Source organism: Acanthopagrus latus, chromosome 20 (assembly GCF_904848185.1).
Source record: "Acanthopagrus latus isolate v.2019 chromosome 20, fAcaLat1.1, whole genome shotgun sequence".
In the NCBI taxonomy this organism is placed as follows: domain Eukaryota; kingdom Metazoa; phylum Chordata; class Actinopteri; order Spariformes; family Sparidae; genus Acanthopagrus; species Acanthopagrus latus.
Genome location: NC_051058.1, coordinates 11,990,193 through 12,013,426, shown reverse-complemented (window position 1 = coordinate 12,013,426; position 23,234 = coordinate 11,990,193). Strand labels below are relative to the sequence as shown.

General features: G+C 40.4%; 2 protein-coding genes across 2 annotated transcripts in view; one reads left to right on the top strand and one right to left on the bottom strand.

The window, feature by feature from the left end:
• LOC119010215 (alpha-tectorin-like) overlaps positions 1-9,121 on the bottom strand; it is a 29,374-nt gene extending 20,253 nt beyond the window's left edge. The window contains exons 1-15 of the mRNA XM_037082189.1: positions 8,010-9,121; positions 7,801-7,824; positions 7,041-7,156; positions 6,527-6,805; positions 6,345-6,440; positions 6,072-6,237; positions 5,100-5,500; positions 4,439-5,015; positions 3,758-4,341; positions 3,309-3,645; positions 1,837-2,429; positions 1,416-1,570; positions 883-1,283; positions 559-755; positions 85-480 (exon numbers count right to left, since the gene is read on the bottom strand). Coding sequence (XP_036938084.1) covers positions 85-480; positions 559-755; positions 883-1,283; positions 1,416-1,570; positions 1,837-2,429; positions 3,309-3,645; positions 3,758-4,341; positions 4,439-5,015; positions 5,100-5,500; positions 6,072-6,237; positions 6,345-6,440; positions 6,527-6,805; positions 7,041-7,156; positions 7,801-7,824; positions 8,010-8,052 — 4,365 coding nt within the window. The 5' untranslated portion in view covers positions 8,053-9,121. The remainder of the gene's footprint in view (positions 1-84; positions 481-558; positions 756-882; positions 1,284-1,415; positions 1,571-1,836; positions 2,430-3,308; positions 3,646-3,757; positions 4,342-4,438; positions 5,016-5,099; positions 5,501-6,071; positions 6,238-6,344; positions 6,441-6,526; positions 6,806-7,040; positions 7,157-7,800; positions 7,825-8,009) is intronic.
• Positions 9,122-17,034: 7,913 nt separating this feature from the next.
• On the top strand, positions 17,035-21,859 carry LOC119010263 (neurexophilin-1-like). Its single transcript, XM_037082247.1, has 2 exons — positions 17,035-19,694; positions 20,191-21,859. Exons 1-2 carry the CDS (start codon positions 19,635-19,637, stop codon positions 20,890-20,892), a joined length of 762 nt encoding a protein of 253 aa, XP_036938142.1. The 5' UTR covers positions 17,035-19,634; the 3' UTR covers positions 20,893-21,859.
• The last annotated feature ends 1,375 nt before the right edge of the window (positions 21,860-23,234 follow it).

Here is a 23,234-nt window from a genome sequence, read left to right as displayed (position 1 = left end):
AGATGAAGACGAAGTTAGGAGGAGCGTTGTTTGCTATGTTTAGATGTAGACACTTTGTAATCTTGAGAGTAATTCAAAGTTTACCTGTACTCTTTTGTTGGGTCCAAGCCTGATGTATGCACTCTCTGGTGGATCTGAGAGGTATATATCCACTGCTGATACAAACGACACACGGTTGTTGCCACGGTGATTATTGGTGGCTATTACCTGAAACTGTGTCTCATTTGAGCCTTGGCTCACACTCTCAGTAATGATGTAAGAGCATGTGCCCTGGAAGTGAGCCACTGCCCCATCAAAGGTGATGTAGTGTGGGTCCCCCCACACAGTGCATGTAGACATTGCATCAAAACAGCCCAACTGGCCATTTCTGATGGTGCACTCCTGTTTAGAAGTGCAGGATGCGGTAGAGCAGCGCAGGTCACTGGGAGCGTGGCACTCACATCGCTGGGAGCATCCCTCTGTCCAGAACGACTCACCAGCCTGCAACATGAAAAAAAAGAGCATTTATGTAATTGTTGCTTACTCTCAACTCAAAGTATTAACCAGGATGTGACTTACTTCATAGTAGAAGCCAGCATGTTGGCAGCCACATCTTTCCACTGGGACGCAGCCTGTCCCACTCCTGATGAAGCCTCCATCACAGAAACATCCCTCAGAGCAGACCTGCTCACACATGGTATCATTGCTGTTGGCACAGGTGTGGCCACAGTCAGTACCACAGAGTTCATAATGGCTGTTGGCTGGACAGTCAAGTCCTTAATAAGAGAGAAAACAAATGACAGATGAAAGAGACCTTTAAAAATTTGTTTTCAAAACACTTATTGGATAGATTCTTAGGCTGTTTGCATGATAGATAATCAACACATTGAGTGGTTGACTTACTGCAGGTTGTGTTCTGCCTCCAAGGGTAGATTCGAACATTAGCAGATTGACAGGCACTGACATATGCCTGGATGTCCCTGCACAGAAGATCTTGGCCACGATTTCCAGACACACAAACATCAAACACACAGTCATTGAAATATGGTGCTGGGTCCACCTGCTCATGGCAGAAGCTGAAGGGGCTGTCAGCTGCTTGAATCACCTCACACTGAGCTCTAGCTGGAAGCTCATTGGTACATTGTGGACAGGAGGAACCACACCCATCACTACAGGTGTAGTTTCCTGCCACCTTCCAAGATGTCCCAAACTCATCTGGAGTGGAGACCCTCATTCCAGACGGGGTCTGGAACTCATCATTTTGATTTCCATTAAAGTTTCCACAGAGACCGCATGTTTTTCCGCTGTATTGATAATAATGATTAGATACATTGAGAGTCATAAATAAGGTGAAAGATGAAGTTAGAATGACTCAAATAATTGCTAATATATGTTTTTTCAGTGTGTAAACTAAACAGTTAAAACATGGCAGATACCTGTAACTTGAAGGTACAGAGATAGTAGCTTTCCATCCATCATACGTTACTTCCAGACCAAAATCCGCAACAACAAATGTTTGATATCCTCTATTATGGATATACACATGACTTCCATTCAAGTGGATAGGTAAGTGTTTAGTTACCCCATTCACCTTAAGCATAGGAAAAACAACATTAGAAGGATAATCACAGTTTTGTATTTGTTTGGTATCTATCAGAGTTCTCTTCATCCTTCAGTGTAGTTTGCAATTAGGACTCTGAAGAATTATTTGATTAAGAATCTTGGCAATAATTTTGTATCTATGTAACTCACCTGTACCATACAGCGGCTCTACTTCGACATATGCACTCGAACTCCCAGCACATATACAAAAACTTCAACTGTGACTGAGACAGTTGGTTGAATGGTTTAACTCACCTCCACCATTCCAATGCTGCCGCTTGACATTCGAACTTGGTAGCCCCACACATTCACAAAAACTTCAGCTGTGATTGACACTGGCAACCCATGCCACGGCTCATTCTTTGCCTCCACTGAAAATTGGTGAAGACCATCAGTGGTTTTACAAAGTTTTGCCAGAACGTAGCGGCAGGTTCCCTGGAAGTCATAGGCCTTGCCATCAAAGGTGAGGTAGTGGGGGTCTCCAGAGGCAGAGCAGGTGCCATGTGGCTTGGGGTGGCACCCAAGCTCACCATTCACCACACGGCAGGACTCCTGAGGACCACAGAAGTCAGGCATACAATGGACTGCCCCAGTGGTACCATTACAGCTACACAAGCTGTGGCACTCCTCACCATCCCAGAACTGTTCGCCACTTTGCAGATAGCGTCCCTGGTAAGAGCATCCACAGGCTGATTGTGGCACACACTTGTTGCCATTGAGGACAAAACCATCATTACACTGGCAACCCTTTTGACACACAGCAGCACAGATGCCGGGAATATAAAAGCAGGTGGGAGGACAAGCGGTTCCACAGGATTCATAATGGCTGTTTGGCGGGCAGGTTTGTTCTTGGAACAAAAAAGAAAACAAAAAAGACATTAAAAACCTTTTGAAAAAACAAAAAAGCCAACTTTCATAAAACAAGTCAAAGTGATTAAGAGCACTTGCATAACAGAAGACTACAACAATGAATACAGGACTATGTAAAATAATACAATTATATTTAAAATGTTGAGTAATAATAATAATAATAATAATAATAATAGTTGTAATAGTTATAATAGGACAGTCAGAGACAAGGCAGCACATCCACCCAACAGTATTATTCTTGTTACCTTTTTTATTATAGAATTTAAAATTACTGAAATGTATTCAATACTTTTTTGTTTTTTATTGTTATTTGTTTTCATTTATGTTTATTTTGACTGAGATTGGTCAAGCTTTGGTAAGCTTTTGGGCACACCGACGAGGAGGAAAGGCTAAGATGTCGTGAGCAAAGACGATTTAACATTCCATGGATTTAAATCATAAGATTTATTCTGTTAACATTGTAGACTTTCTCCCTCTCCTCAGAACCCTTGTAGAACATGTATCGCAAATTGCAGTTTTCTTCTCCATTGCTTTTTCTTCTTCTTGTTTGTGAACCGCAAACCAGCTTTACAGGTGCAAACTGCCAGCTGCTGCAGCAGAATGCGCTGATGACGCACTTGTTAGTCAGTGGAAGCAGTTTGCCTAAATATCATCTGCTACCTTAATCCGCTATACATTAACAAACATTTCCCAATATTTGGCCAATAATTGCAGCAGTATATATCATGCATCCCTACTAACAGGAGGGAGCTCGCACATTGTTTGCTTGATCTCTTCCAAAAATTCTCCGACCCTAATGTGGGGATAAGAGCATCATTTCTGACAATGTGACAATCCAAGAAAGCCATCATACTCACGAGTATTGTTCACTGTAGTGCTGTCATTTCCATTTTCCACACATCGTGCAGAGAGGGAGCCACTTCTCCAGCTGTCTCCAAAGCGCTGAGAGCTCATGACCAGGGTGCCATTTGGTGTACGAAAATCATCATTTGGTTGACCATTATTGTTACCGCAGAGTCCACCCAGTGATCCATTGTAGATACCAGGTGCAGTGACATGCACAGAGTAAGGCCACATTATCTTCACAGTTACACCAAAGGAAGTGCGAAGGATGATACTGTGAACGCTGCTTTGGTAGATTTTGATTTGACTGGACGGTGAGCTGAATGGTAGTCCGATTCGCTGACCGTCAACCTTAAGGGCCATTTAGATTTAAAAACATGGTGAGATCCTTGATTGAGATGAAAGCTTACTGCATCAGAGTAAAAATAACATTCACAACTGCTTCCTATTTGTCAGCACATACCTGTACATTGCTGCTGCTTCCTATCTCAATCGACACGTTTGTCCCCTCTGCCTTAAACTTCAGCACACGGGCAAAACCCTGCTGGCCTCTGGGTGTTTTTTCTATTGTCACATCAAAGTGGGGGTGCCTTGACATACCTGTTACATTGACAAGAGTAATGCGACATGCCCCAGGATACTGGTATGTCAGTCCATCAAACGTTTGATATGATGTTGGGCCGCTGATCCAGCATGTTGCATAGCTATTGGGTCTGCAACCTCTTTCTCCTTCCTCCACTTTGCATGATTCAAGTGGACCACAACCATGGGAGCGACAGGTCATGGAGCCATGACTGCAGCTACAGCGTCTTCCACAGTCTTCGTCTAGTATTACAGTTTCTCCAGAGCGGTAGTAGCGACCCTCAAATCTGCAGCCACACTCTGACTGAGGGACACACACCCCAGCACTAAGAATGAATCCGGAATTGCAGATGCAGCTCTCCTGGGCAGGGAGAGGGCAGTTCTGGGTAGAATTGGGGTTAACACAGGTAGCTGGACATCCTGTGCCCTGAGGCTCAAAGTGGCTGTTGGCTGGACAGGGGATTTCTAGAGGAAAAATAACATTTCATTTTGATATCAAGGACATTTTATTTTAATGCCAAAGGATTTTCTTAAAAATATTTTAACTGAATGACAGACATACCACAGAAGCTTTGTCTCCTCCAGCTTGGTAGCTGTACACCATTCTGTTGACACTGGCTTGCATACACATTTAGGGCTTGACACAGGATGGGCTGGTACCCTTCTCCTACACACAGATCAAACACACAGCTCTCCACAAAAGGCTTTGGGGAGAGTAGTTGATGGCAAGCAGCAAAAGGTCCAGCAGCACTCTGGAGGATTCCACAATGGTCAGCATTGCTGTATAAAGCTGTCTGATCTGCAGTGCAAGCAGCACAGGCCAGACCTCCACATTTGGCCCCACAAACAGTCTTATTGTTCCCTGTTGCTTGCCAGCTGTTGGCAAAAACCATATCAGAACTCACAACCTGGCCCTGACGGGTTCGGAAGTCATCCTGACGAATACCATTGAAGTTTCCACAGAGGCCACATGTTGCATTCCGATAGGCGTAGGGCACACTGATCCTGACATAGTGATTTGTGTCATAGGATACCTCCAAGCCAAAGACAGTGCTGACAATCACAGAAAAACCTGACTCATAAACCTGGACGGTGCCGTTGTTGAGATAAAACGGAGTGGCTGCAAAGTTTCCATTTACCTGCAAGCACACCAACAAATCAAAGACATATTTGATCTCATCCATGAAGCAGCATCATGTTTTGTTCCAGTCATAATTACTAACCTTAGCTACACCACGACGTCCCTTGACAAGCTCAATGGTTTCATTATAGACATACACTTTGACCAGTCGTGTCCAGGAAACATGAGTGCTGCCCCGGTGCTCGTTCTCGCCCTCGACTCTATAGTACGGCAGGCCTAGACCACATTGCTCAGAGAGAACGTAAGTGCAGGTGCCCTGGAAGTGAAACACTGTGCCATCAAAGGTATAGTAATGTGGATCACCACTTATGGTGCAAGTTCCTCTCTGCACCGTCTGACAGGAGAACTGAGAGGGGCTTGGCCGGCAGATTTGGGAAAATGAGCAGGGTTGGTTTTGACACTGCAGGCCCACTGAGGTGCAGGTGCACTTCTGTGCACAGGTGCTGTCGCTCCAGAATGAATCACCCAGCTGCACATGTTGACCTTAAATGGATCAGGAGGAAATGATCAACCGCATGTTTGATTCAAACCAACTCACAAACAATACCATATTAATCATGAAAACAAAAACTTTGATCCTTAATTATGCAATTTGGAATACTGTGACCATTTTAGTCATTGATATATTAATAGAGGTCCCCAATCCCCCCCCCCCCCCAATTAAAAAATTAATAAATTAATAATGTAAATGACCTGGCTGATCTCAGTTGGAAAAGCTGGTGTCTTGCTGGCTTTGTCCTCACAACAGTAGCCATGGGTTCAATTCTATCCTGCGGTCCTTTACTGTGTGTCATCCCCCCTCTCTCTCTCATCCTATTTGCTGTCATCTGTCTAAGCTGTCCTCTCAATAAAGAAAGAGAAAAAAAACAATACAAATTAAATGAAACTCATAATGTGTGCAGTCGAGTGTTAATTTGCTCTACAAGTCTAGATTTCTATGTCTGTCTTGCATGTATATTTCTCAGGAGTGGGCATCGTTAATGTAAATCACCTTAAAATAAGGTACATAAAGTAAAAATGGCCCCTTGCTGTGACCCACTGCGCCTGATCTTACCATTGAAATAGCAGCCTCTTTGTCCGTTGTCTGTCCGGAAAGCCCATCGACCGGGGATATTGACATTGCTGCCCAAGCGGAACGTTGAGTTACGGCCTGTTGCAGTGTCAGTGAATGATCCAGGGATGGAGAAATGGTGTGTGGAGTTGATTGTATCATATCCAGCCTGGAATATACATAAATTATATTTTAAACTGCAATCCCAGTACTTTATTTTGGTAACACCACCTAATAGAACACATACTTTATTTCTTTACTGATCACTGTTCTTACCTGCACTCTGAATGGTGCGGGGTCTATACTCCCATAGTTCATTAGCACAAATGACAGCTCTTCACCAGAGATCAGGACCGCTTGGGCAGTTGCGTGCTTTGGGGGGGAAACATTTTTTTTAGTACTTGTAGTATTTGGGTGTATTTTTTGGATGTTTTATCATTTCGAACAAGATGACTTACTGTTCCTAAAAATTTATAGTACGCCACCTCATGCCATGTTGCAACAAAGACCCAGGTAGCTTTAAACATCAGGCCTGGGAAATAATTATTAATGTCCTGTGTAGCTTGTTGAAGGACACTGCCACTGGTGTATTGATTGTAGAAGACATGTCCACTTAGTCTGTTGTCCAGATCCGTCCAAAATGGAGCGATGATGTCTCTGTCTCTATGTAATGGGAACCTTATAGGTCTGAATAACTCCCACGGCCTGTCAAATGTAAGATGTCCGTTCTGGTTGACCTGAAAACAAATACTGGGGTCAAACAATTCTTAAACAATTCTTGAACAATTAATCACGAGACGCCTACTATCTTTGACAACTGCATCTTGTCAAATATATTTTTGCTTATTAAATTTCAACAGTATGTCCTTGTTTTGCAGTTTCACATGTGTAAAGTTATTATGAAACCAGTGTTTTTTCAAAGCCTACAAACCTTTGGCTGTGTTTGTGTTGTATTAGAGTATTTTTACGTACGAAAATCTGTTCATATGTTCGTCCAAAGTAGAGAAAAGGATGTTGCAAGGCTACTAGAGGAGCATTATCATCATCAGATCGTGGGTTTGCGGTTCCATTTATTGGGTAGAGGGGTCCTGGGAAGAAGAAAATTACACAGTTTATAAAAATGAACAGTAACCTTTGCAGATATACTGTTTAATAGACTTTCAGGATCTCTGTAACAGAAAAAAGGTCCATGTTCCTGACTTATCTGCAAAACATCACTAGTTTTTTTTTTATGTGATTTTTGCCTGGCTTGCATGTTCCATTTGGTTTTGTTGATTTTGTTAAGCTATTTGCTTCAACTTGAGTTTTGACTTTTTAGTTTTTGCAGTGTTCAGAGCACATCTTGGATCGTCTTATCCGAGAATAGTCAATATAATTTATAGAGCCAAAACCAAAGCCACATAACTGAAAAATCTGCTGATAGTTCAGTGTAACTTTAAAATGCTCCACTGAGACAAAGAATATTCAAGAGATTGAACAAAGTTTAATTTTAATCTAATATCATCGCATATCTTCATCCTGCTGATATGAAGATATTACAGAGACCATCTTTATCCATAACAGCGAAGAAATAAAATAAATGTAATGAAGTAGTCCTTTATATTGTACTTCAGTTATAATGAATCAACTGACTTCTAGCCAATAAAGCAAACTTACCCAAACATTCAGACCAATAATCATACAGCAAGTCAAGTCAAGTCAAAATACAAGTCAAGATTTATCTTCAACTTACCTGAACTCTGGGAAGTCACCATGCCTGGAGGTTAAATAAAAATGATGCAAAGATGCATATTTAATTAGAATGGATATGACTGGATAAATTAAATGAAAGAATAAAAATAGAAAGTAATGTATATTTTCAGAACATCAATTGACATACGGCAAGGAGATAACATACATATATAAAATGTAATCAAATTACATTTTATTGAAACTACTTACTTATCATTCCGAAAAGCAGCACAGACCACATGTGATGCGCCATTTTCCCATAATATTCAGATCTGCTTACCAAACCTAATGAATTACATGTTTTAACAATTAAAATAAAACACTAAATGATATGTGATTTAAATCGGAAATATGAATTTGCAAATGTGCGTATGCATTAAAAATAAAGGTCCATGTCCACATAGTAAAATATCTACCTGGTGATGCTGTTCTTTTCACTCATCCCTTTCAGACTGCAGGGCTTTATATGCAGAAAGCTGGCAAAGTGACATTAGCCTGTTCTTTTATCAGTTTTAAATAGGTCAGAATTTAATGGACCCAGCTTCATTCCTTGTCCGCTAAACACTTACACATGGTCAACAGAGGATAACGGAGATTATCATCATGTAATGTAACACTACTGAAAGGCTTTCGTACGTGAGGTGTTCAGCTTCTGGAAAGTGCCAAGAAACTTCCTCCAAAGGATCATTTATCCACTATTATTGTTATCGAGGCATGGACTAACCCCCTCTGCCAAAGCAATGGCCTGATTACACTTGGAATGTATTTCACATTGTACAGTCACATTTTCCCTGTTGTGTGTGTTTAACTGCTGCATGCTAAAATGTGTGAAAAATGCTAATTGCATGATTTCAGAAATGGTTCAATACTACAGATACAACAATATCATCTTCTGCTTCCCATACAGATTCCAGTAATCAAACACAGGATAGTGGATGATACCAGAGCACTGAACCGGTGGCAACATTCCTCTCTGTAAAAAGATGAATTGCTGTACTCAAGTATAAAGTTGAGGTACTTGTGCTTTTACTCAAGTGTTCCCATTGTATGCTACTTTATATGCCAGGGTGCTTTCACTTTCCCAGTAAATTTCATGTGCAGTGGCAGACAAAATAATATGGTGAAAGCGAGATTTTATAGGGAGGCAATGTGGATGGATGGTGCCATTATTCAAAAGAAATTACATTGTGCAATCACAGTGTGGTATTAATCAACGTTTGCAGAATCCCGAGATCCCTGTCAGTTTGAAGTCGAAACCAGGAATCTAACCACCAAATGACTAATGGTGCATAACAGTGGGATACCCAAAGTCAAGGAAAATTCCATGATAAAGAGTTGCTGTTTGTAAACGCATCATTCAAAGATGTTGAGCCACCAACCCAGAGCATTGATGTACCACCCTGGGAATGAGACTCAATTATCAGCCAGAATCCCTGACACAGAGAAGCAGCAAAATACGAAGACAATAAGGAAATACAGGCAGAGAGAAGAGCCACTGCCAAACACTTCTAGTGAGTCCTGAGTGATGATTGAGAGGTAATATTTGCGTCTATACACAGTTTTTTTTAAAGAAAATTGTGCATAGTGTACCTTTAACTACATATCCAGGTGCATTCAAGGGCCAGGCTATTAAGGTGAAAGGAAAAAAGGGCTCCATTTTAGGAGTCTTTTGTTAGCACTCTGTGTGGATATTCAGACTTCAGCGGGATGCAGCCCCTCATCCAGAGATGCTTACAGGTGTGATAAGGACAGCACAATTCATCCCCAGACAAATCACTACTATTTGGTTACCTCCTTACTGTCTTTTGGGCATAGTGACGTTTTTGGATGGCAGCCGATCTTAACACTTCAGCCAGCTGTGGTTATACCTTATTGTGCCGTAGCCTCATTTTGTCAAACACACAGCAGGCATTCATTTAGTTCCTGGTTATTTAGGCACGCCTTGCCAGAACTAACACAACAGTCATGCCATACATTGTGGGCTAAGTGTTATTGAGTTGCTGATAAAGCTGTATGATTATTTAAGAGGCTGCAGTGTTTGGTGCGTCTGAACTGTGTTGCATTACACAGAGAGGCGTTTTAGTGTTTCAGCCTACCTCTTGTTTGTATAAACGAGCTGGTACAAAAGCACATTCCTGCGAAACAGGATGAGTTTCATTACTGCAAGATCCATGCATAGAGTTAACTAGTAAAGATGTTAGAGGAAATAGGTTTTCAAACTCACCCTCTACTGAACTGATGGTGAGTTGTTTTATTACACACTTAGTGTCTTGCATTATTGTGCTTTCTCCTGAATCTAATTATGGGGCAATATATTACTATTTTGTCGTTAAGATCCAAGACTGTATATTTTCTGTAATGCCATATCACCAAGGACTATTTAACTGAATACATGATTTAGTAGGATGAGATTCACACCATATTAGAAGCCATCATATTGTTAGCCACAGCTTTTGACAGAAACACACCTTGTCCCACATCTCACAAAAGCCTCACATGAAACCTCCCTTGCGAGCCCTTCTCCTGAGCATCCTCTATGGTGATGACATAGATGTGACATATACCTGAAGCCTGTGTTTGTTTATGTATTGCTTCACTGTGAATTTAATCTAGGGCCAGGGCGCAGCCCCTGTCATGTAAAATTATTTCCTGGATGACCCAAATGCTTCACTCTCTGTCGTGACACCAAACAGAACCAGCTTGAATGCATATTTTCACTGTGCACTTTGGAAAACAGTTGGGTTATTTAAGCAGCATCAAGCAGTTGGATTCTTAAGTTAGGTCAGAGTTGGGGGGGAGGGGCACTTGGTGCTTTTGGTTTAGCAGCAACAGATCCGATATCCGTGTTAATAACGAAGGCACTGTATGGAACTGAGTAACTGATGCCTATTAGCTCAGTCTTAGTATTTACATGGCTAGCACAGGAGCTTTGGAGAGAGGTCACTGGTCAGCATGGGAGTGTCAGAATACATCTCTATATACAGCTCTCATTTTCCAACAGTTCAATCCAACATGTTTTATATCCCCTCATCTCCTGTTTGTCAGACAAACACAGAGTTAACCTTTGGCTGCAACTGTCATTTTCTCTTCCCCTGACTGCTCTCCACTTAATCTGCTGTAATTTAAGTTTGTTAGTGAATGGGTACTGCTGCTACATCCAAGGACCAAATTAAAATATCAAATTCTTGACAGACTTTCATTTATTTTTTGTATTATTAGGGTCCGAGCACTATCTGTGTGAGGACCATATTGTTTCTATAAGTTCAAATTGTTCTTAGAGTAAAACCACAAGCCGCACACACACTTTTTCCTTTGCTGTGATCACATTAAAAACATAAACATTAATATTTAAAGTTCAGAGAGCATATTTAGGCTCTGAATTAGCTGAAAACAAGTGAGAGAGGAAAAAAACATTCAGAGAAAAATCTGACCATTACTGGTGCAGCTGAGGAGCCTGTGAACTATCCTGACTAAAAGGCCTTTTGGATTTATTTCAGGTCCCGTTCTCTATTTCATATTAATAAGTACTTGGTTTAAAACAAGGTGTAGAGATCTAAAGGTTGAGATGTAAAATCTTTCAGTCAAATAAAGTCTCATTCAGAGATCCATTCAGAGACATAGAATGTAATCAAAACTTAAACATTAAGACATTAAAACAGCATCTGAAAGGCAGAAAAGAAAAAAAGCTAATATAAGCTAAAGATAAAAAAAAAAATACATTAAATAAATGTAATTATTTGAAAGCCACAGTGAACAGTTATGAATTAGATGAGCGGACAGTTTTACTTAAAATACGTTACTGACTACTTTTAAACAAGTAACTGTATCAGAACAAACATTTCAAATAACCCTCCCGATCCTTGTACAAGTAAACCAAACGTGTTCAGTCCTGAGAACATTTAGTGCTTTACAGACCAGTAATATGATTTTAAAGTGCAGACAACAATGAGGCGGCATAATGATCATATAAACTACTGTAGCTGCTCAAAATGACCATTTATCTGTCTGCTTGGTGATGTCACAGGCAGCACTTCAGGTATATTTCATATCAGCTGCTGGTACAACATTATAAACCTCTCACTGAGCTGCTGTTAGCTTCATTCTTGTGATAAGAGATGGAGAGAGGCTAACTTACTCAGACATTAAACAACACATGGTTTCTAAATCAGTCATTCCCAGAACAGGAATAGATAATGAAGGTAATGGAAGCCCTGCTCTCCATTACAGAAAGAAAATGTATACATCAAATATAGTTAAAGCTTCGAAAATGCCACTGAGAGGAGACGTTGGACTCCATCAAAAGACTCAACACGTGCTTTAAAAATCTATTAAAAAAAAAAAAACACAGAGTGTAATTAAAAAAAAAGGTTTTATTATGTAAATAACCAGCAAAGACAACAGCTCTCTGTCTGAGCAGGTGAAACCAGAGTCAACAAACAACTGCAGGACCTGAAGGAGTTTCATCAGAAGATGGATACTCAGTTTTCCTGCTTCAGGTCCTGTGGTGGCTCGTCTTATTTGTCTCAGCTGCTCGTCCGTCACCTGCAGGAGGAGAAAGAGGAGCAGTGGTAGTTTGATGTCTCTTTGTGGAGGTTTTGTGTTGTTTTTAGAGGTTTTGTGTGTTTGTTTTTAGAAGTTTTGTGTTTGTTTTTAGAGGTTTTTGTTTGTTTTCAGAGGTTTTGTGTGTTTGTTTTTAGGGGTTTTTGTTTTTAGGGTTTGTGTGTTTGTTTTTAGAGGTTTTGTGTGTTTGTTTTTAGAGGTTTTTGTTTGTTTTTAGGGGTTTTGTGTGTTTGTTTTTAGGGGTTTTTGTTTTTAGGGTTTGTGTGTTTGTTTTTAGAGATTTTTGTTTGTTTTTAGAGGTTTTGTGTGTTTGTTTTTAGGGTTTTTTGTTTTTAGGGTTTTGTGTGTTTGTTTTTAGAGATTTATGTTTGTTTTTAGAGGTTTTGTGTATTTGTTTTTAGGGGTTTTTGTTTGTTTTGGGGGTTTTGTGTGTTGGTTTTTAGAGGGGTTTTTTGTTTTGGGGGTTTTGTGTTTTGGTTTTTAGAGGTTTTGTGTGTCTGTGCAAGCTTTTATTGTTTTTAGAGGTTTTGTTTATGTGTCGAGGTTTTGTTTTTGTGGTAGTTTTTTGTCCTACACAAAGAGACCTGGGCCTATTTTTGATGAGTTTTGAGTTTCCTTGTGTAGGTTTGAGTCTCTAACTCAGTTGTATTTAACCTGAAATCACTTTACATAATTTACATGGGAGTTTTAATTTAATTTAATTCTGAAGTAAATTTGAACATTTAAAGGTTTTGTTTTACTGAGAGAAAATAAAAACAAATCTGGTTACAGTGCCTAAATGCATTTATTTGATCTAATTCATTAAGTATTTAACATGTGTATACATTGAGAGCCACATCATTAGAACGAGTGACAGGTGAAATGAATAACATGGATCATTGTGTTCCAATGAAATGTTCGGTTGTGAAACCATGAGTCCTAGCATTCATGTGGATGTCTCTTTGACAGACACCAGTCACCCAAACACAGCTGCAGACTAAGTACATCCCCTCATGGCAGCAGCACTCCTTGATGGCAGTGCCCCCCCAGCAGGACAACACGCCTGCATCACTGCAAAAACTGCTCAGGAACAACCCGAGGAACGTGGGAAAGAGCTCAAAGTGTCAACCTGGCCTCCAGATTCCCCAGATCTCAATCCAACTGAGCTTCCACTGGATGCAGTCAGAGCCAAGAACAATCCATGGGGGCCCCAACATGGATGGGAGTTGGTTCTGGCACATCCAACAGATGCTCAACTGGACTGGGATCTGGAGAATGAGGAGGCCAGTTTGAAACCTTGGGTTCTTTGCCATGAGGGGGTGTCGTTGGTCTGCAACAATGTTTGGGTGGGTGGTGTTTGTCAAAGAGGCTCCACAGAAATGTCAGAAGTCAAAGTTTCCCAGCAGAACATTTGATTGTAACAAGATGATCAATGCTCACTTCACTTGTCAGTTGTTTTAATGCTGTGACTGAACAGTGTAGATATACATGTTAAATACTTTTCATATATTGCATAAATTGAGTTTTTCACTACATTATTCATACTTTCACTGCACTTTGTCTAACAGCTTTAGTAACTAGTTACTTTGCAGAGTCATATAAACAATATTAAATATTTGCTGATCAAACCTTATGGATTATTATAGATTAAGTTATCCAGCATTAAAAGCAGAAAGTTGAGAGCCAGTGTGCTGCATATGGAAGACTTGTATTTTCATATACATTTCATTTCAGGATATATATTTTTTCATATCCAGTAGCTGTAACATTGAATCCTTGAATCCTGTGGGTTTTGAGGCGGGGCCTCAGTCTGCTCTGGTTAGTCAGTTCACGCAAGCCTGGTTTGCCTAGCAAACTAACAACAAACAACAACAGGATTGCCATTACTGTACTTTTGTGCCTAGAACTCTACAGTGATGAACTGGTTATTGTAGCTTACAGCGCGCAACACTGTTTAGCTAACACTGTTAGCCTGAAAAAGCTTTATACCGTGATGCTTCTCCAGCAAAACAACAACTTCCAAGGCTTCATAAAACTTATCAAGAACTCTCTGAATTTATGTGCTCGAGTGGAGATGTACCTGAACTGAAAACAACCCTTCAATACAATCAGAAGGATGCAGACAAACTAACAATCGCTCAAGCTGTTTGTAGCTATCAGTTCACTGCACTTCTACCATGAACATGACCTAAACAACTGCTTCAAAACAAAAAACTTTACCACAGCACAATCGGATCGTTATTAGTGGCCTGCTGGGCAGTGAGGCCGAGGGCCCTGTAACAGCTTTGTAATGATCTCTGCTTGGTGTTGTCAAGCAGGATGCTGTTGCACACGCTTGCAGAGAAAATGAATTCCTGCAATTGTTTTTTAAATTTGTTTTCTCACAGAGGTTCAACATTATCTTCAAGCAAAGGCATCGCGTCCATACACACTGAACTCGCGAGTGGAATCGTCATGGACAGATGAGGGCAGAGATCCAAGCCGCTTTAGTGGCGTCAGGCTAGCTTCTACCGTGGCCCTGAGCATGTCCCTAGCCAGGCCGAGGCCCAAGCTAAACACGCACACTTTGTGCACGCTTCTACCATACCATAGGTGTCTGAACATGAGGGACCTGTAAGTTGGCGGGATCGCACAAGGGCTCGTAAGATACGCTATTACCAATACCAGCAGCTGATCAAAGGCCTGACTACTGCCATTCATGGAAACCACAGCTTACAGCTCCGATGGACAGCACTCAGGCATTTGCCACTGAAGATAGCTGAAGTCTGGTTAAGTTAACCTGTAACTAACAATGATAACACCAGGTTTGCCTGGCAGACCACTAACAACTGTATTACTGTCACTGAACTTTTGTCCCTAGACAGCTCTATACTACGAGGCCTCCAAAACAACACATCTCCGCTCAGTTCTGATGGTGTTGTAGCTCTCACTTCACTGCACTCCTACCACGAATAAGAACGCCAATGTTAACACCAGGCTCTGCTCAACATAGTTTATACACTCAGGACGTAGACAAATTAACAACTGCTCAAGCAAAGCCTTACACAGGCTGACAGAAATTAACATGGCTCCGGTCATTCTACTGGTGTTTGAAGCTCAGTTTGCTGCACCTCTACCATGAATGAGTCCACAAGGACCGCTTCTAAACCAAAAACTTCTGCTGGTCAAATAGGCTGAGGCTTATGTTAATGTTGAATCTACGTAAATGAAGCTGTCCATTTAAAATGTATAAGTCTTAGCTCAAAACCCACAGGGTTCAAAGGAAGAGGAAGTAATTTAAACAGGTTTTGTTTTACTGAGAGTAAATATAAACAAATCTGGTTACAGTGCCTAAATGCATTTATTTGATCTAATTCATTAAGTATTTAACATGTGTATACATTGAGAGCCACATCATTAGAACGAGTGACAGGTGAAATGAATAACATGGATCATTGTGTTCCAATGAAATGTTCGGTTGTGAAACCATGAGTCCTAGCATTCATGTGGATGTCTCTTTGACAGACACCAGTCACCCAAACACAGTTGCAGAACAAGTACACCCCCTCATGGCAGCAGCACTCCTTGATGGCAGTGCCCCCCCAGCAGGACAACACGCCTGCATCGCTGCAAATCCTGCTCAGGAACGACCCGAGGAACGTGGGAAAGAGCTCAAAGTGTCAACCTGGCCTCCAGATTCCCCAGATCTCAATCCAACTGAGCTTCCACTGGATGCAGTCAGAGCCAAGAACAATCCATGGGGGCCCCAACATGGATGGGAGTTGGTTCTGGCACATCCAACAGATGCTCAACTGGACTGGGATCTGGAGAATGAGGAGGCCAGTTTGACGCCTTGGGTTCTTTGCCATGACGGGGTGTAGTTGGTCTGAACGGGGTTTGGGTGGGTGGTGTTTGTCAAAGAGGATCCACAGAAATGACAGAACTCAAAGTTTCCCAGCAGAACATTTGATTGTAACAAGATGATCAATGCTCACTTCACTTGTCAGTTGTTTTAATGCTGTGACTGAACAGTGTAGATATACATGTTAAATAAAATGATTATATCATTTATATTATATATAAATGATATCAAATAAATGCAGGCGGTCTAAACAGACTGTTTATATTTCCTCTTAGTAAACAAAAAACATTTAAAATACTACTAAATTTAAAGAGTAGTGTCCTAACAGAGACACTATAGTGGCTTCTACCGACCCAAACTGTCGGTATTCACCAACCTAGAATCATTTACTGATCCTAGAGTATTAATGAACAGCAACTGACAAATCTCACACTTTCTGCCTTTAACTTTTGCACCTATACTGCACTGACCTTGTTGGACCAGGTGTCTCTCCTCTCCAGTGCTGATCACCATACAGGTCAGAGCTGTTCCACCTGAAGCTGAAGACAAGTCCCACTGTTTACCTGGAGAGAGGAGGAAGAACTTTAGTATAACATGATGACTACATGCAAATGTGTGTGTGTTTGTGTGCATATATATATATATATATATATACACATACATATATATATATATATATATATATATATATATATATATATATATATATATATATATAATGTGTTTTTTAAAAGGTAAACCAAAAGTAAACCAAATGTATTAAATCCTGAAAACATTTAGTGCTTTATAGACGAGCAATATGATTTTAAAGTCTATCTTTTGACAGACAGGAAGTCAGTGCAGTGATTTAAATCACGCATTAAACCAGAACTGAGACAAACACTGAATACATTCTTTGCAGGCTACAATGAGGCTGAATATTGTGTGTATAAACTACTTTAGCTGCTCAAAATAACCTTCTAGATGCTGGCATACTAACATACTCAGACATTATAAACACAACACTTGGAACCTGTTAGCTAACTGTGCTGTACTCCGATATTCAGCTGTAAATATGCTAGTTTTAACAAGTTAACATCAAACAGCAGGATAATGCCTTCAAGCTAACACTCTCCAACAGACACACGTTAGCTAACATGCTAACCTGTCTGTAAAAACACGACGATTAAATGACTCAGACGTCTTTATAAGCTCCTAATAGAGTCAGTACCTGTTAATAAAGGCAGCTGATTCGCTGCTAACGTGTTTCCCAAACCTGCAGTGCATCTGCAGCAACTTTAAAGTCAGCTAGCTAACATAGCATTACCACTCACACTGACCTGTATAAGGTTAGCTAAACAGCTTTCATGCTGTCCTAGATAACAAATAAATTAAAAAATACTTCATGCCGACTTTACAGAAACTACCTTCTTGTTTTCAGATAGTGACCAAAGTTTGGCTAACTGTGCATTATTCATGTAATTAACATGGCAGAGATAAAAACGATCGAAATCACAATGGAGTTTGGCGCATGGAACAAAACACAACGTCCATCAAGGATTTAACTAGCTGTAATTAAAGGATTATGTTCCAGCCGAATTCATCTCATCACTTAACAGTTAAATGAGTCGTCTTCAGTTTCTGTTCAGAGTTATTTGAGAAACGTTTGAGGTAGAAACAAATCTCACCGACAGGGAGGCTGGCTCCATTTTAACCGCACATACTGGGCTGAGACAACATGACGGTTCTTACTATGTGGAGCCGCTGATATGTTAAGGAAATCACTTGGGTTTATTACCTGAGATCAATAAGCATTAACTATCTGTACACCTCCCACACAGACATGAATACATCTGTGCTGAGCAGGTAACTGGACACACAAAGCAGTTTCGTACAGAACAGTTTACTCACCGTGTTCACGTCCTCAGAGAAGAGACCAGAATGACGATCAGACAGCTGAATATATACACATCTAACTTTTTGGAGGGAAATGCGCTAATTTCACGCGGGAAACGAGCGAGACCGCCCCCTTTTGGCGTGCACGAAATGGATTCGTCAGAAAACCTGTGGGCTGGACTTATTTGACCTGGTTTGTCATTTCAAGGAGAGAGTTCTGTAGCCATTCAAAGTTGTTTTGCTCTGTTGGTAGAGTAGCAGTTCTGTGTTCAGAGAATCTGCTTTTATCCTGAGTTCAAGTCGCTGCCTTTACTGTAACTTCTCTTGTCAAATGTTAAGATAAAAATTAATAGAACAAACACAGATAAACACTAGAAAAGCTACTTTTTAAAAATTGATATTTCATTTCTCTTCATTTGTTATTAATCCAAAACTAACTGATTGTAATCAAGTCACATTACTTAAATATTGTAATCTGGACACCTCAGCTCGAGCGTTATTGATTTATGTTCTGTACCTTTACCATAAAATGAAATAAATTAAATGTGAATGATGACTTCATGAGGATGATGCCACAGAAAGGGGCGTGGCACTAGTGCATATTATGTATGTACTGGTGCCCCAGGATGCAAGAATCTATATCTTACCTTTTTATTAGATATTGTTTATTTTGTACATTTATTAATGTGTATTGATTAGGCTGTTGTGACACGCAGATATCCCCATTTGCCAGACCAATAAAGGAATTCTGATTCTGAGTCAATCACGCTCATGGGAATTGCATGGGGAGGTGAGTGACGTAATACTCTGATCAGGCATAAATACGAAAATGTTTCAACTATCTTATCATGTTGTGTTTGTTGTGGAGCTGTTGAAAAAAGAGACAATTCTTGGAAAAACGGGACAGGTGGCATCTCTAGAGAGAGACCTGGCTCTGCTGGCAGAGGAGCCGTGGACTGTGATTACTCTGAGCAGCATTTACGGGAATACATTACAATACTGTATATTTGAATACACTTTTTTTTCGGAATGAAGCAGGGTCGGTTTGGTGGGGCAGCCGAAGCATTTGAGGGGGCAGCTCCAGCTGCACTTTGTTATACGGCCACAAGATGGCAATATCTAACAGTTGTGGATTAGTTGTTTTATTTTTTTCCTTAACACCGTGACTGAAAATAACTTGTCATTCAAAAAAAAAGTGTAAATGAAATTGATTAATGACCAGAATCATAATGCAAGATGTTTTCTATGACAGAGAGAAGGGGAGGGAGGGTTCAGACAAGATTTGCGTAGTTAATGCAGTACATCCTTAAAGAAAATGGGTATGTGAGTGTGTGATTGGATGGGTGAGTGGGTGAGAGAGGAGGAGGTGGGAGAGAGAGAGAGAGAGAGAGGGCAGCCAAACTGAGTGTTAAAGATTCTGGAGATGTGAGAAAGCCTTGCAGTGTGTGTGCTGTGAGTGGAAGCTGCAGAAGGTTTCCTGCTGCTCCATCCGAGCGTCTCTCCAGCGTTTCCTGTGGACGGAGCGTCATCATGGACCACAGAAACTTAGCCCAGCCTGAGTGAAGCTCAGTTGATGCAGTATGGAGGTGTTCACCAGGTGGTGCTTCCTTTGGATACTGCTGAAAGGAACCTTTTGTTTGGTAAGTTGAAAGAAAACTTTATAAAACACATTTGTTGCACATCAAGTTAAAAGATAAGTATTGCAGCTACCTGATGATTGAATCTGCCCTACTGGGGATCACTTATTAAATAATTAGTTACTTTGCAGTTTTAAACGGCAAAATACTCAAGGATCATACTGTACACTTATTAAATATGATGCTTTATTCATCATTACAGTGTTTCTAATGTGAGTAAATGTTAGTAGAATTATTTGAATGACCTGCAGCCAGATTATCAGTGAGAGGATTGTGTGTTTCTGTGTTGTTGTAGTAATTCTTGATTTCTGTTGGAGAAATCGGAGGTGAGATACAGACTCAACACTAAATGAAAGTCCCTTAGCTTTAACATCAAATAGATATTTTTAGGAAATTAGGGTGTGAACTGAATCTCAGAATCTTCTTAGCCATTTTTTCCCCTTATTGTTCCTCTTGATTTGATTGCAGTTGCACTCAATGTCCAAATTTCTCTTTCTAGTTGGTTCTAGGACAACATCCCGGCAACTTCACCTTCAGAAAACAGACGGACAGTCCATCAACTGACAGCAGAGACCAAGACTCTTTTTCCCAGAGGAACTGGCCACCTTTTATACCTCTTTCAAAGCAAGGACTCCTGGATATACTCGGCAGAAAGTCCCATTCGGACTCCAGCCCTTCCTTAAAGATAAAGCTTCGTCCCATCATGAAAGTTCACGGAACCTCCAAGTTCTCCAGGATGTTCAGTTGGGGAGACTTTTACTCAAACATCAAAACAGTCAAACTGAATTTGCTGATCATGGGCAAGATCGTGGATCACGGGAACGGCTCTCTCGGAGTCTACTTCCGCCACAACTCCACCGGTGTGGGCAACGTGTCCGTCAGTCTCGTCCCACCGGTGAAAGAGGTGGAGTTCGATCTGGAGCGCCAGAGCGTGGTAAACCCCAAAGACTCGAAGACGTTCAACTGCAGGGTGGACTACGAGAAGACTGAGCGCAACAAAAAGGTGATGCTGTGCAACTACGACCCGTCCAAGACGTGTGCTCAGGAGCAGACCCAGAGCCACGTCACCTGGATGTGCTCCAAACCCTTCCAGGTCATCTGCATCTACGTGTCCTTCTACAGCACAGACTACAGACTGGTTCAAAAGGTCTGTCCGGACTACAGCTACCAGGATCCTGGAGCCTACCTGCCCACAGGTTAACTAACCAGATGTCGAGCAGAGGAAGCCGAAGGGAGTAATGCTTTTAAATAAATCCAGTCGGAGCAGCTATGAGATACGGAAGTTTTTAAAATGATTCCGAAGTTTAGTATTCCTCGAGAGAATACGTCTTTTTCAAATCTTAAAGGTCCAGAGTGTAGGGAGTGTTGGATGGCTCTACCGGCAGACGTGTGATAAAATAGTCATAATGATGTTTTCCTTGATTTATTATCACCAGAAACAAAGACTCATTGAGTTTTTGTTACCTTAGAATGAAGCTCTCATATCTACAGAGGTCGCGGTTTCTCTTCCATGGAGTCCACCATGACTCTACAGTAGCCAAGAAGGGACAAACCAAACAACATACATTTTTAGTTGCCGTTGAATCCTGCACACTGGACCTTTAAAATGTACCAAATAAGGTTAAATTGATACTGTTAGTTTGCTTGTTGTAGACTAAAAGAGTTATATTAGACTGTTTTCATTAAATGCATATATAATTAGGGCTGCAGCTAATGATTGTTTTCATTATCGATTGATGTGATGACCATTTTTCTTGATTTTTATTTAATAACATGACGAAAAGTTGTGAAAACTGCCCATCAGAAAGTTAAAAACCCAAAGATTTTAAGTTTGTAATCATGTAAGATGAATAACATTTTTAAAATACTGTAAAATTAAATAGCAGATTGATCAATCAGATAATCAAGTCATATGTCTTTTTAGATTGTAATGGTTAATAAATCTTTGTCCTCTAATGTCTGTTATTTGTGTCATGAAAGATAAATTATAGATTTATCAGAATACCATGCATTGGCAACACTCTTATTTTGTATTTACCTTGAACACTTATATGTCATGTATTTCCTAACACTCTACTGTATGTCGCGCAATAAAAAAAAAAAAAACAAGTGTGATTAAAAATAAACCAGCTGGCTTAAAACAAGTGATTCATGTGATGATCTCAGAAGTGCCCTCAAAGAAAAAACTGGATTATAAAACAGCACACAGTGACCTTGAATGTCTCTTAAACTGTCTGAGGCCGCTGAAGATTCAAAAGGGCGACTTCACAAATAAGCTTTAGAAACATGTGAGCTTTTCTGCAATCCAACTATTTCTAATCGAAAATGTTTATTTGTGACTCTCAGACATTGTGTGGGCTTTAAATGGTTAAGTGTACAAGTTTTGTCCTGAAAAGATTATTAACACGATATGTTACCAGTCTGTCATCTCAGCTTCATGAGAAAGTGCATGTTTACTTAAAATGGTTTGGAGGCTGCTGGTGAAAGCCAGCTAGACTTGACGGGTTGTTCGATCAGGAGGCCCAGAGTTTCACACGCTGGAGCCAAAAGATGTTTGTTTCTGAGCAGATCGAGATTTTGCACTTCAGTGGCTTTACTTAAACCACATTGTAAAATTACAACCCTGATTCCCAAAAAGTTGTGATGCTGTGTAAAACAAAAATGAAACAGATTGCGATAAACACAGTTCATTCACAGTTTTGTTTTCCATTTTAAAACAGGTCCGCACCTCGTCCAGACATGTTTTGCAGACTACGAAACTTCACCCAGCTTTCCATCAGCAGGAGGGTGAGATGATGATGACTGAATCTTTCTTTTTGCAGTGAACTTTTCATTTAAATTATCAAAAGAAACTGTCCCATGAGTGTTGCACTCATACAGACTATAGGTGTCATTTAAATGTGGTAGCTGGTCCCATTCTAATTCCTTTAAAGTCTGTCTCTATAAAGTACCTTGTAAGTGAAGCAGTGAACATTTTCTGTAGTGAAGTAAAAAGTACAATATCAAGCATTTTAGATTTAGTACAGTGTTTGTGTAAAAATGTAATTCCACCCGTTAGGTGTGTTTGCTTCAGTCCAGTTCTCAAACTAATACTTCTCTTCTTTTGTTTTACCAAAACTTGAAAGTAAGAATGTTAAGATCAATGTGCTGAAAAACAACTGAGCTACCGAGGCGTCCAACTCCTCAACACTTACGAATGAACACATTCTTCTTCTGCCACAACAGAAAGTCACAAAGAGTTAATGTTTGGGCTAGGACGCATTAATTCACAGCCCTAAAACATAAACCATGTCCGCAAGGATGTAGGGACTGAAGTGATGAATAAAAAGATCAATGTTTCCTCAATTATAGTGGAATCAAGACTTGATCCTGTTTTATTCTGTTCTAAAACCTATTTTGAGTCACCTTTACTCCAGATGTAAAAAAAAAAAAAAAAAAAAAAAAACAATTTCCTCACTGTGTTTCTGTAAAGTGACATGATCCTCTCACAGTGGAACTCCAGCTGAAAATAACAAATTCATCACAAACACATGATTCATAGAA

Coding starts and splice junctions, on each gene's coding strand:
- LOC119010263 (XM_037082247.1), top strand. CDS start 19,635: ATGGAGGTGTTCACCAGGTGGTGCTTCCTTTGGATACTGCTGAAAGGA. Junction 19,695..20,190: donor TGAAAGGAACCTTTTGTTTG/GTAAGTTGAAAG, acceptor TTCTCTTTCTAG/TTGGTTCTAGGACAACATCC.